A 12,469-nucleotide genomic window follows, 5' to 3' on the forward strand; every position below is an offset into this window, starting at 1 on the left:
AGGTGATCTGTTTTACAGACTACAAAACAGCCTGTATAAGAAATAACAGTTATGTTTCAATGAGTAGGTTAGTTTTTAACTGTGGAATTTTTTCTTCTTCTATTTAAAGGCTCTGTTTTCCACTTTAGTGTTTCTAAGAGGGGCAAAAAATATATTTGTTGTGGACTATTTTCAGCAGTTTTGGTTCAGTTTGTCATACAGACTGTAGCTATTTTCAGTAGTATAATATTTGTTAGGGCTTCCAGTATTTTTTTTCTCAGTAAAAACAAAACTGTGTAAAGAAGCTAAGTGGATCTCAAATATAATAATGAAACTATTAAGCAGTGAAAGCAGAGTCTTCTGTTTTCATAAAATACTGCAGATCAGCCAAATTAATTCATTTGAGAGCCACAATTCCACTTTAATTTCTCCACTTTTAAACAGTGAAGAATGCAGGTGGGGAATGTTTTAGGGTTTAAGACAACAGAAAAGAAAAAATGGACCGACAGATTAAATGAGCAGCATCTATTTTAAACTCTCAATCTGCATTGAGTCAGTGCCAGAAACCTTTCCGGAGTAAAGCTGAGATCTATTTTTGTGTTTCCATCAATCCAGGGTTTCTAAGCACAGGAGACCAGGCAGCCAAGGGCAACTACGGCCTGCTGGATCAAATTCAGGCTCTCAGGTGGATCAAAGAAAACATCCAGGCCTTCAAAGGAGACCCAAAGAGAGTGACCATTTTTGGCTCAGGCGCTGGAGCATCATGTGTCAGCCTGCTCACCCTCTCGCATTACTCCGAAGGTACGTGTCTTACAGCCCAACCACACTAACATTTGTTCACACGCAAGGGTTTTTCCTCTTTTTTTCCTATATATGTGCATCTGCCATAAAGCTTTGATGCACCGAAGAGCCGTGAATCCTGGAGCGTTGGGTTATTTTCATTGAAATAAAATGTGAACTGGGGACAGACAAATAAGGGAACGGCTCAACTTCAGTCTGGATTCACTCACATATTTTGTATTTAGCTGCAGAGAAGAAATATTCAGCCAAAAGGAAACACAAGTAGTTACCAAATATGGTCGAATATGTTTTGTATGGCCTTTATGTCTCTTTTAGCATCGTTTTGTGTGTTTTATGATTCTGCTTTTATTGTGAAATTCTGCATGATATTTATTTTCTGAAATCACATATTTTATGCTTTAGTTTAAAGAAGAGCGAAGAGAAGAAGAAAGATGTATTTAGCAAAATATCTAACATCTGATCTGCTCACAGTTATTGGCCAAAGTGCCATACAAGTAGCCTAGCCGCGCTAGACAACCCACGGCAACGAATTTAATTCTCTGCCAGGGTGGGTCTAGTTACCCTCCATAAGGCTCGAGGCTGGATTCTCCTAAAACTGGCCGGACCAATCACCATGAAGTGTAGAGTCAGAAGGCGGGCGTAACTAAGTGACGACAGAGGCGCGACGATTCTGACAGAAACAACCGGAAACAACTAGCCTAGCCGCGCTAGACAACCCACGGCAACGAATTTAATTCTCTGCCAGGGTCGACAACAAAAACGACAACAGTCGTTGAGCTCCATTAGCACCGACTCTGAATAATCTTTCTGTTAACATGTCTGTAATATACTTGAGCTTCACCCATTGACTGTATAAATCAGGCTTCACCGAACTCCCGCATCCTCTGATTTCCGGCGCTCTAGGAACTCCATCAGCCTATTCGTTGCGCTGATTGGTTGTATACCTACCCAATTGCTGCAGAGTGATTTGATAGACAACCTTTTAGCCCGCCTCCCTCGCTGTCGAGCGTGCCTAGACCCTTGCGTCTTCAGAGCATGGGTCTAGCGTGGCTAGGCTACCATACAAGTTAAATTTAGTGGTCATTTTAAATTATGTAACATATTTTGGGCCAATTCTTGCACATTTTCAGACGCTATGAACTCAAATAGGGCAACCCAGAGAGAGCTCAAATTTGTCCAGCATGTACACCAGGCATGAGTGAATAATATTTGTCAAAATGTTTCGCAAAGTCTCAGGGTGTTGTCAATTCACCATGACACAAGAAATGCTGACTAACTAGCCTGTACATGCTCCAATCTGCCTCAAACTTGAAATAGACCCTCAGTTGCAGGGCCAGTTGGTGGATTCACTGACCAGCAAGGATGCAAGAACCCGATCAATGCTGTTTGCAGCTGTAGTTAGAATAGTAATTATGCAATTATTAAAACTATTTATTCAATATATTATGCAGCATGGAGAAATGGAGAAATTCATGTTGTTTTGTTTTGCTGTTAAGCTTTTTTTCCCCATAAAGTCCTTGTGAAGTTATTAGGAACAACCACAGGTGGTTGTTGGGATCTTGAAACACTGGCGATCACATGTGTGTCTTGGAGTTAATCTTATGATGATTTACAGTTACAGTCATATGTAAAGGTGGGCCAAAAATGTTAGCAAACCACTGAGCTGCACCAGGAGGGACCTTGGTGTATCTTCCAGGTTATTAATACTCTGTAATGTGAGTTCTTTAAATAGTCCAGGAGCAGAGATGCAGGTGCTGAGGAGAAAAGTTAATCCATAAAGTCCCAGAACACAGTAGACTGGAATGAATCCTGAACGATAATCAGACCAAATTTGTTGTGAGTGTTGAAAATTCTGTCCAAGCCCATTGGTAACGTCTGTAACTAGAGTAACAAGACATTATCAGCATCCTCTTGTCTCATTTGCATCTAAAAAAAAAAAAGCTTCTTGTATCAAAAAACTTTCATTCTTGCTTAAGAATGAAGTAGATCTGCTGCGTGAATGGCACTGAGAGGCCCCAAAACATATACGACGTGCATTCCTGATGAACAATGTCATCTTATTTTGAAGAGATTTAATGCAATAATAAAAATAACGCAAGATGACAAATGAACATGAGACATCGGGGTTAAAACCTTCGACATCAAGGCCAGCACTACTGTAGTTTCAAACTAGCAAATTACTACATTGCTTTTTGTTTTTTTTTTTGCCAGCAATTATGGAGTCACAGGAGTGCCAAATCAAAATATAAATAAATAAATACATAAATAAATACATAAATAAATAAATGTGGAAATATAAACATAAATAAATAAATAAATATGGAAATATAAAGATAAATAAATAAATAAAAGGAAAAAGCAGAAAAGGTAAAAGCAAAGAGAAACTTTTCCTTTTTATTTATATAAATAAATTTATATTTCCACATTTATTTATTTTTTCTCTTTATATTTCCACATTTATTTATTTCTCTTTATATTTCCACATTTATTTATTTATCTTTATATTTCCACATTTATTTATTTATTTATATTTTTATTTGGCACTCCTGTGACTCCATAAGCAATAGCCAGCAGACATCATCATAATAATAACACTTTATTTATATAGAAAAGCATTCACAAGGTGCTTTGACAGTCAAAACATGCAAACAATCTAGCAAGAGAGCAGACAAATAAAATAATAGTAAAAATGACAATAATAAATTAAATGATTAGCTTGATTAGGATGTATATAAAACAAAGGAACTATAAAAATCTGAGAATAAGATTGAAGATTTAAAGTTAGAAATTAAAAAAATCTAAAAAAAAAAAAAAAGTTGGAGAATTGAAGAATTAAAGACGACGTCACACCAAAAGATTAGGCAGCCAGAATTAAAATAAAGCGAGAGAGAACATATGGAATAAACAGGTAAATAGCATATAAATACAGGATAGAGCACTAAAACTTATTAAAGCTTAACGTCACATACACGACTGTGTTCAATTTAGTGAAAACGTAGAGCTGCTGATGCCATCCAATCGGAAAGCATTGAAATGAATAAGGAAAACAGAACATTTTATGGCATTTTCTACTCACACACGTTGAGATAAACAAATGCAAAACTGTAATACTCATCTGATAACACATAAAAAAATCCATGTTACTACAAAGATCATGTCTTAATCGGAAGCATGTTGTATTTTTTGTTCTTGCTGCAATCAAAAAAATATTTTGTTTTCTGCGATCCAGGAGATTTATTGCTTTTTAGAAAAAGGAAACCCTCAGTCTTTGTCTTTTTGATTAAGAAGCACAATTTTGACAGTATTGTGACACAGTGGCGAATAACTTAGATGCAGATTTGCTAAGATTTTTAGTTGAGAAAGTTGCTCAATTTGATTTAAACTCCCCAGAAACTACAAACTAGACAGCCAAATAAAGATCACACCAGCTGAAGATGAATGCACTGAATCAGTCTTTTTGCATCAGTTGTTCAAACAGCGTGCTTTGCTTGATGTCATCAGATTACTCGTAGCATCACATGCAATCTGTGGCCATCTGCATCGGAGGAGAAGGAAGAAATCTGGGATCATCATACTGTATTTACATCTTTATATACTTGCATTATTTATACAGAATTTAAAGCGAGTAGCCACGAGGTTGCTGTGCTTTCAGCCTCTTGGAGCTCTTGGCTTTCACAAATGAATAGTTCAATGCGAGTCAAATTTACAAGAATGATCTGATCCATCTGTCAGAAACATGGATCTCGAAAAATACGGGCTTCACTTTTCTATGAAATTAACATTTTTATGTCGTCTTTACCCTATTGGCAACCAAAGAGACTTTATTCTTGTGTTGCAAATCATTATTTCTGTTTTATTTTGTCAACAAATTCCCTGCAAAGCATTCGTATTTTAGTGTATAAAAGCATCCTCTGGAAATGTAAAGTTGCTTTTTTGCATTTGGTCAATAGCCAGAAGTATCATAAGCAACATACCAAACTCATGAAACCTCTGTCGCCGTGTATAAAAAGCTTTGAAGTTACCACCGGGGTTGAGGTTTAACTGATACTCCACATCGGACTAACAGCGGCAGCAGTAAAAGCTCAGCTAACCAGGCCTTGTGGGAAATGTCTGTGCTCAAAACATACTTTTCAAGTCGGCCTGGTTGAGTCACCACCACTGCGTGTTTGCATGAGTATAAATAGAACTTTGTGAGTGAACAAAAAAAAAAGAAAGACAGAGAGAGAGAGAAAAGAATACACACAACTCCAGAGTTCCTGGTGTATTGTGGCCTAGTTTCTGATTGGCAGCCCATGAAGCTGCGCTAACAATGTTCCAGGATGTGGAAAGTGCCTAAGGTGTCGTTGGTATAAAAATCTTTTATGTTCTGATGTGTCATTCATTCAACAGGGACACAAAGATGTAAAGTCAATAATCTGAATCAACCTTTTATTTGCCATGAAATGTGTTTAGCTGGCATGAAAAAGATACGCAGCTTCTTCAAATTCCTTTTGACCGAGCTTCTGTCAGTTGTGTGAACTATTTATCAGCAAGGTTGCACCAAAACAACCCACAGTAACACTTTCATACTGATGTTTTTTTTTTCTTGGCTAATGCTACATGTCTTATAGAAATAAGAAAAAAAACAAGCCCACTGTTTTTTTTCTTATGCGCACACTGATTCCATTGAGTCAATTTGTTTCTTTTAAACCCTGTAAATAGAAAAACCCATTTGAGAGACATGTTTTCTTTAAAAATTACAAGAATGGCACCGTTTATCAAACCAGAAACATTAAATACACACAAACTTGGAAGATTTACAATGTGACATGCTATTCCATTGGGAATATAACCAAAATTAAGCTTGAAATTTTGATATTTTAATCAAAAAAATTTGCCAAAATAAAGTATTCATACTAACATTCTGAAAAAAAGCAACAACAAAAAAAATTGCTCCGGCACAACAACAACAAAAAATCTATTATTGACACAGCTGCAAACAACAGTTACATGACAAAAAATTTGAAATACCAAAAAGTAAACCGTTGGCTCTTACTAGAATAAATAAAGCCTCTTGGAGCTCTTGGCTTTTACAAATAAGTAGTCTAGTGCATGTCAAATTTATACGAGTGACAAGAAGAATAGTCTGACCCATCTGACCCAACATTTTAATGTAGCTGATAGTATAAAAATATACTATCAATAGACTATAAAAATAAAGCATTGGCTCTCATTGGAATTGATGAAAAGCAAATAATTCCGCATTTCTCGCTGCATTTGTACATTCTTGAATGATTCAGCTATGATCAACAATCATCACAAAAGTTCTACAGCTTTTCAGCTTAACTACAGGCTGTGTTTACACAAAGAAGAGAGAAAACAAGCATGATAATAATAAATGCAAGTAGCAAAATGTCAATAGTAAGTATAATTATTTTTTTTCCCCAGTGTTGGTTCAAAAAATGGTGCGCATGTTAATTCTATTTTTTCCCCCATTTTTGTTGAATAAATGCTCAAAGAAATTTTACTTTTTCAAATGATCTGTGGAATGTAGCTCGGTTATACTACACAAAAGACATTTCTGAATTCAATTTCTAGTCTTGGTTGTGTGGTTTCCATAGAGGTGCAGGACATTACATTGCACTGGAAAAATGAGCCCATAAGGTGGTTTCAACAGCCAGACAGTAGCTGAAACACAACAACAAAAAAAACCTCAGTTATCCATCAGGACAAAAAGGCAGACTAGATTCAAAATCGTCAGCTGTAATGCATTAACTAGCATAAAAATGTGTCATTTTGTCCCATCTACTCAGCTACTTTGACAAACATGTCCTCCTTTTGACTTTGATTTAGTAATAACAACAGCTAACAGTCACTTTTGTGTGATTTTTTGATAATTCATGACTACATCTATGCAGCATAAAGGCTCACTGGTGATAGATCGGTGTTCATTTCAACAACATACCCTGAGTTTAGGGATCAAAGTGTGTCCTACAGAGAAAAAAATCTGAAATTGGTGTATCTCGCTACTAAAAGCCCATCTACCTTTAAAATGTAATTGGTTCCATTAGCAAAAATATGCCTGTTCCCATTGCTTTTTCCCAAAATAAATATTTTCACCATGAAGCATGTGGACACTTTCCCAACAGCGTTTTTTAGTGTGTCTTTGTGTGTGTGTATGTTCACTAACGCCAGTTCCAATCTCAGATCTGTTCCAGAAAGCCATCATCCAGAGTGGCACAGCCCTGTCCAGCTGGGCTGTCAACTACCAGCCGGCCAAGTACACCAGAGCCCTCGCCGAGAAGGTGGGCTGCAACATGCTGGACACCATTGACCTGGTGGAGTGCCTGCAGAAGAAGAACTACAAGGAGCTGATTGAGCAGTATATCACGCCTGCAAAGTACCACATCGCATTCGGGCCTGTGATCGACGGTGACGTGATCCCGGACGACCCCCAGATCCTCATGGAGCAAGGAGAGTTTCTAAACTACGACATCATGCTGGGAGTGAATCAAGGTGAAGGGTTCAAGTTTGTCGATGGAATTGTGGACAGCGAGGACGGAGTATCAGCCAATGATTTTGACTTTGCTGTGTCGGATTTTGTGGATCATCTCTATGGCTACCCAGAGGGCAAGGACACCCTGCGCGAGACCATCAAATTCATGTACACCGACTGGGCAGATAAGGAGAACCCAGAGACCCGTCGCAAGACCCTGGTGGCTCTGTTCACTGACCACCAGTGGGTGGCGCCAGCTGTGGCCACGGCCGACCTCCATGCACAGTATGGCTCACCCACGTACTTCTACGCTTTCTACCACCACTGTCAGAGCGACATGAAGCCCAGCTGGGCAGACTCGGCCCACGGCGACGAGGTTCCATACGTGTTTGGGATCCCAATGATCGGTCCAACAGATCTTTTCAACTGCAACTTCTCCAAGAATGACGTGATGCTGAGCGCCGTGGTCATGACCTACTGGACCAACTTTGCTAAAACAGGGTGAGTCCTCTTTTTCCTTTTTCTTTCATACTGCACCATCACTCATATGAGGATCTGTTGTCATAGTATGTAAGATAACATCTGCTGATGCGTCTAAAATTGCTCTCTTTCTTGATTTATCACCTTTCCACAATGAGACACAAAATATGTGATGCTGGAATCAATGCAACATACTCTGTACACTACCCATTGAGAACAAACATCCAGAATCTCCATAAGAAAGTACAATATTTGTGGTAGAATATTAGTGGTAGAATAACATAAAATGGAATTGCTCAAGTGAAGAAGAATAGAGAAGAATAGAACAGAATAGAATAGAATAGATCTTTATTGTGACTGTTACAGAAAACTATGAAAATAAGTTTAGTATTTTGAGTACATGCATACCCAAAATAATAGTTTTATTCAGACAGGTTAGTGTCACTGTTTATGGTGGTAGGAAACAAACCCCTTTGGCAGGAACTTTGGGTTTTGTACATTTGCAGGCATTGAACATGCAATAAATAAATACATAAATAAGCTATTAGTCAGACTGAAGAAAAGAGGAAACCAAAACGAATTAATTATGACTTCATTCAGTATTTTTCTCAATAATATATGTCCATAGGACATTTTCTTGACCTTGTTTTGCATCTCAAACTGGTGCTGGAAAGTCTTTTGGGTATCAGGAAGGTCATTGTTGCCTCTTACGGAGTTAACTTGCCTCTCCATACAAGCATCTTTGTTCTGTAGAAGAAGGAAAAATTAAAGGGAAAACTAAGCCACCCTGTGTTGGGAGCAGGTGGAACCAAAAATTACACTTCCTTGAATGGCCACTAGAGGCTGGCTGCAAAAGCAAGTGCAAAGAAATTTGCCACAACAATGGTTTTACCCTTAAATGAGGAGAAGTTGATCTTTCAATTGACAAAAATGTAACAAAGTTACATGGAAACACCATAAGAAGCAATGAATTAGGACAAAAGTTGGATGAAAACACCAGATCTGTGTGGGATGCTCAGACGTACATAGACAATGACTTAAAGAAATGTCACATCATTTTGACTTTCTTTTTCACAATTTTTTAGGTTTGACTGGTTCAGTGCCACCAGCTGTTGAGCTTGACGAACCAGCTCCTTCTATTTGCAGTTAAAACTTAGAAGCATTCACTTTTAAAGAGTTCTCGGTAAAAACAAAATAATGCTACTTTGAGGGCTTCTCTCAGGTCATTCATGTTTACAGTCCAACAGGGAGTGCAAGCAGCTAAAGCACCATGACTTCCTCATCCAAGAGGTTTCCTAAAAAGCTTTTACAGCCTGTTGGATGAGAAGTTCAAGTACCAGAAAGTCTAGATGGTTTTTTACCGAGACCTGTGGGGTTACTATGACCTGGATAGTTGAGAATCTATGCAAACATGCTGTATGTAAGGCTGCAGGACAGTAGGAGAAGAAAAAAGCACCTCAATGGACTTTAGGTCCTAGTAGCTTGCTTGGATATTGACAATACCATTTGTCTTCATGGAATCATTGATCTATAATCATATGGGCAACATGTCGTGAAGTCGTGATGAATGTGGTCTTGGACAGATCGGTACACTTTGGGTTTCTTGGGTATGTGGCCATCTACTGTGGAAATGTGTGGGTATGTTTGAGTTCTCCGACTTCATGGCAACATTGGACAGGTGAATGGGAACTTTTGGGACTTTTTATGTCTGTGGAATGTGGTTAGAAAACAACAACATCCAAATAAAAGACAAGAACATGCGCAATTCAGACAGTTTGAATCCAAAGCATCGTAAAGATGAGGAGACACTGGGGTTCCCCCAACAAATAACCTGTTTAAGACATAAGAGAAATGATAAATTCCTGAATATTACAGTTTTCTTTGTTACTTGTATGCAAAATGTCTGATATCCGTGGTAAAAAAAATTGTTGAAATACTGATGGAAATAACAAATTTACATCCAAACCATCCTAGAATAATATGTTATCTTCACTGGAAAATAACAATATACTGTATTTCTATATCCCTGTTAATAAAAGGCTCCTGTTTTGGTCTGTTTTTACAAGTTTACCTTTAATGCTTAATGTGAGCAGATACTCAAAAGACAGAGTTATGTTGGGATATCAACCAAAAGTTAACCTGTGAGCAAAGAGATCAAGTGGAGGTTAATAAAACAAGTCAAATCCTCCCCTGGTGCTGCAGCAGTGTTGGGTTTGATGAAAGGATTTACTGGCTGTTTGTATTTGGATCACGTTTTTTTTTTGTTTGTTGTTTTTTTTTTTTGCTTCATACACCTTGAGATTAGGTATCAGGGTGTTTGCAGCCCAGTCAGACTGAAAATTCACTGGAAGGTGAAAAAATAAAGTCTTGATCAGCTTCATAGGCTGCAGCATTCAATCCCCCCTTCGCTCTCCGTTTGGCTCACATCCAGCTCATGGATGATCAGCAGGGGACCGGCTGCCTTACAGACATTTTTGGAAGACTCTTTTCTTTCGTGCTTCTTCTTCTCTTTTTTCAGTGTAACTCCAATAAAGAACCAACTGAAAGCAAATTCATCATTGGGACTGTGCCCATTTTTCAGCAAGTCTCCACTGCTCGTTGCGAAGTTTCCCATTGTGAATCGCAGCAGATTAATGTTTTGAAACTTTTCCTGATGTCAGAACAAAAGAAATGGATGGTTTGGATGTATGCAAACATGATGGAGTGTGATTGTGGCAATGCATGGACTTGGTGTTTCAGTTCTTAGTCTGTGTTTCTAGCATGTGGAACAGAGGGGTTTCAAGATTTGAATGCCAGAACAAAAAAAGGTGCCATATTTAGATGGTAAATTTCTATTTTTCATACAAATACAAAAAAGAAACTCACATAAACATTGGTTATGATGTACACTATCATTCAAAAGTTTGGTGTCACCCAGACAATTTCATGTTTTCCACAAAAACTCACACTTTTATTCATGTGCTAGCATAATTGCACAATGGTTTTCTAATCATCAATTAGCCAATCAACACAATTAGGTAACACAGTTGCTGGAAATGGGCCTTTGTACCCCTATATAGATATTCCTTTAAAAATCTGCCATTTCCAGCTAGAATAGTCATTTGTATTTCTGATTCATTTAATGTCAACTTCTTTGACAAAAAAGGTTTTCTTTCAAAAATAAGGGCATTTCTAAATGTCATTAAACTTTTGAATGGTTGTGTATGAAGGGCTGAATTACAACTGATGATCTTTCTATGAATCAAGTAGAATCACCTGTTGTTGTTGGGGTTTTTTTATACTATATATAGCACATTTAACACAAAAGACACTCATCTAAAGTGCTTTCCAAGAGAGCAATAGGAATTAAGATACAAATTTACCTACCAGGTTTGAATATGACAGCTGAATATGTTGGAAGATTGGTCATGAGAGCAGTGTCCTGACATTAATTCAATCATTGTTTTATTGACGGAGGCTCAGGAGACAACAATGAGTGCAGGGAAACCTGCAAAAATGAGTTTTCCTCTTACTAATGTTGAATAAATACAAGATGGGCTATTAGTCATTTCTGGATATTTTCAAGATACTGAGCCACTTTAGATCAAATATTTGCTATAAAATGGTATTTCCCAAAGATGTGAAGGTATACCAACACAATAATGGATACTTTTGGTGCAGCTTGGGTTGTGTGTGATCTTTGAGTTGAAGTGCCTGGAAGATAAAACACAGAAAGCACTCAGAGAGCACAGTACTCCGCCAACGCTGCCCAGTCATTGTATCATTTCTAAGCTTTTCTAAATCTTTCTACGCCGCATCACTGCCAAAATCTAATCAGTTGGTCCTTGTGTCATTTCTGACCTTCCCTGAAAATTTCATCAAAATCCATTTGTCTGTTTTTGAGTAATGTTCCTGACAGGCAGACAAACGTACACCAATCGTCTCACATGCATTCCTTGGCACAGTAATAAGATAAATGTGTTCCAATCAAGTTAAGGGTGACAGAATTTTTTAAAAAAGCAAGGGAAAATGTGTTTGGATTACAGGAACTATGGGATAAAAAAGCCTAAATTTTTTTATTGTTTCTCATCATGCCATTGATTCAGAATCTGCAAAACTGGACAAGAAGACCAAAGAAACATTGAAGCCATCATTGAAGTCTATCCTATCTTAGAGGGTCTGTAACAGTACAAATTCCAGGCTTTCATCTTAAAGAGTTCCTACATATATATATATATATATATATATATATATATATATATATATAAAATAAATCATGGTAAAGTATTTGATACATCAAGCTAAAATTACTCTTGAAAATGTCTATGTTCCATGCCATAAAATTCCTATAAAATCAAATCAAAATCGTAAAGGAATGATCCGATACTGGAGTAATTTAGCCACGCATATTCAAGCCAAGAACTGATTTTAAAGAAAACTGATGATTTGAAAAGCTGTACCCTACAAATGGACAGGATTGGTTGGGCAGCACCAGAAGCAGAACATGAAGGTGATTTTGCTCTTTGCATCGAATTCAAAGCCTCTTTACATTCTAAGAAACTGGAACCTGTCAATGATGCTAGAAGAAGCTCTGTCAGATGTATTTTGAGAATTACTGGTGGAAGATGATTTATTTTTGCTTTAACCTGGCAGCTGTTTGAACTTTCACTCTGACTGACGAATTCAGATTTCAGAAGAAGGTTTCAGAAGAACCAGAGAAGGTTTGTAATAGTTAGGAGTGACTGTGTCATGTCC

At 37.5% G+C, this 12,469-nt stretch overlaps 1 protein-coding gene across 1 annotated transcript in view; it reads left to right on the plus strand.

The window, feature by feature from the left end:
- The window catches only part of nlgn4xa (neuroligin 4 X-linked a), a 158,714-nt gene that overhangs the window by 130,431 nt on the left and 15,814 nt on the right, over window positions 1-12,469 (plus strand). The window contains exons 4-5 of the mRNA XM_051943089.1: window positions 595-780; window positions 6,967-7,756. Of these exons, the coding sequence (XP_051799049.1) occupies window positions 595-780; window positions 6,967-7,756 (976 nt within the window). The remainder of the gene's footprint in view (window positions 1-594; window positions 781-6,966; window positions 7,757-12,469) is intronic.

This window comes from Acanthochromis polyacanthus, chromosome 22 (genome assembly GCF_021347895.1).
Source record: "Acanthochromis polyacanthus isolate Apoly-LR-REF ecotype Palm Island chromosome 22, KAUST_Apoly_ChrSc, whole genome shotgun sequence".
In the NCBI taxonomy this organism is placed as follows: domain Eukaryota; kingdom Metazoa; phylum Chordata; class Actinopteri; family Pomacentridae; genus Acanthochromis; species Acanthochromis polyacanthus.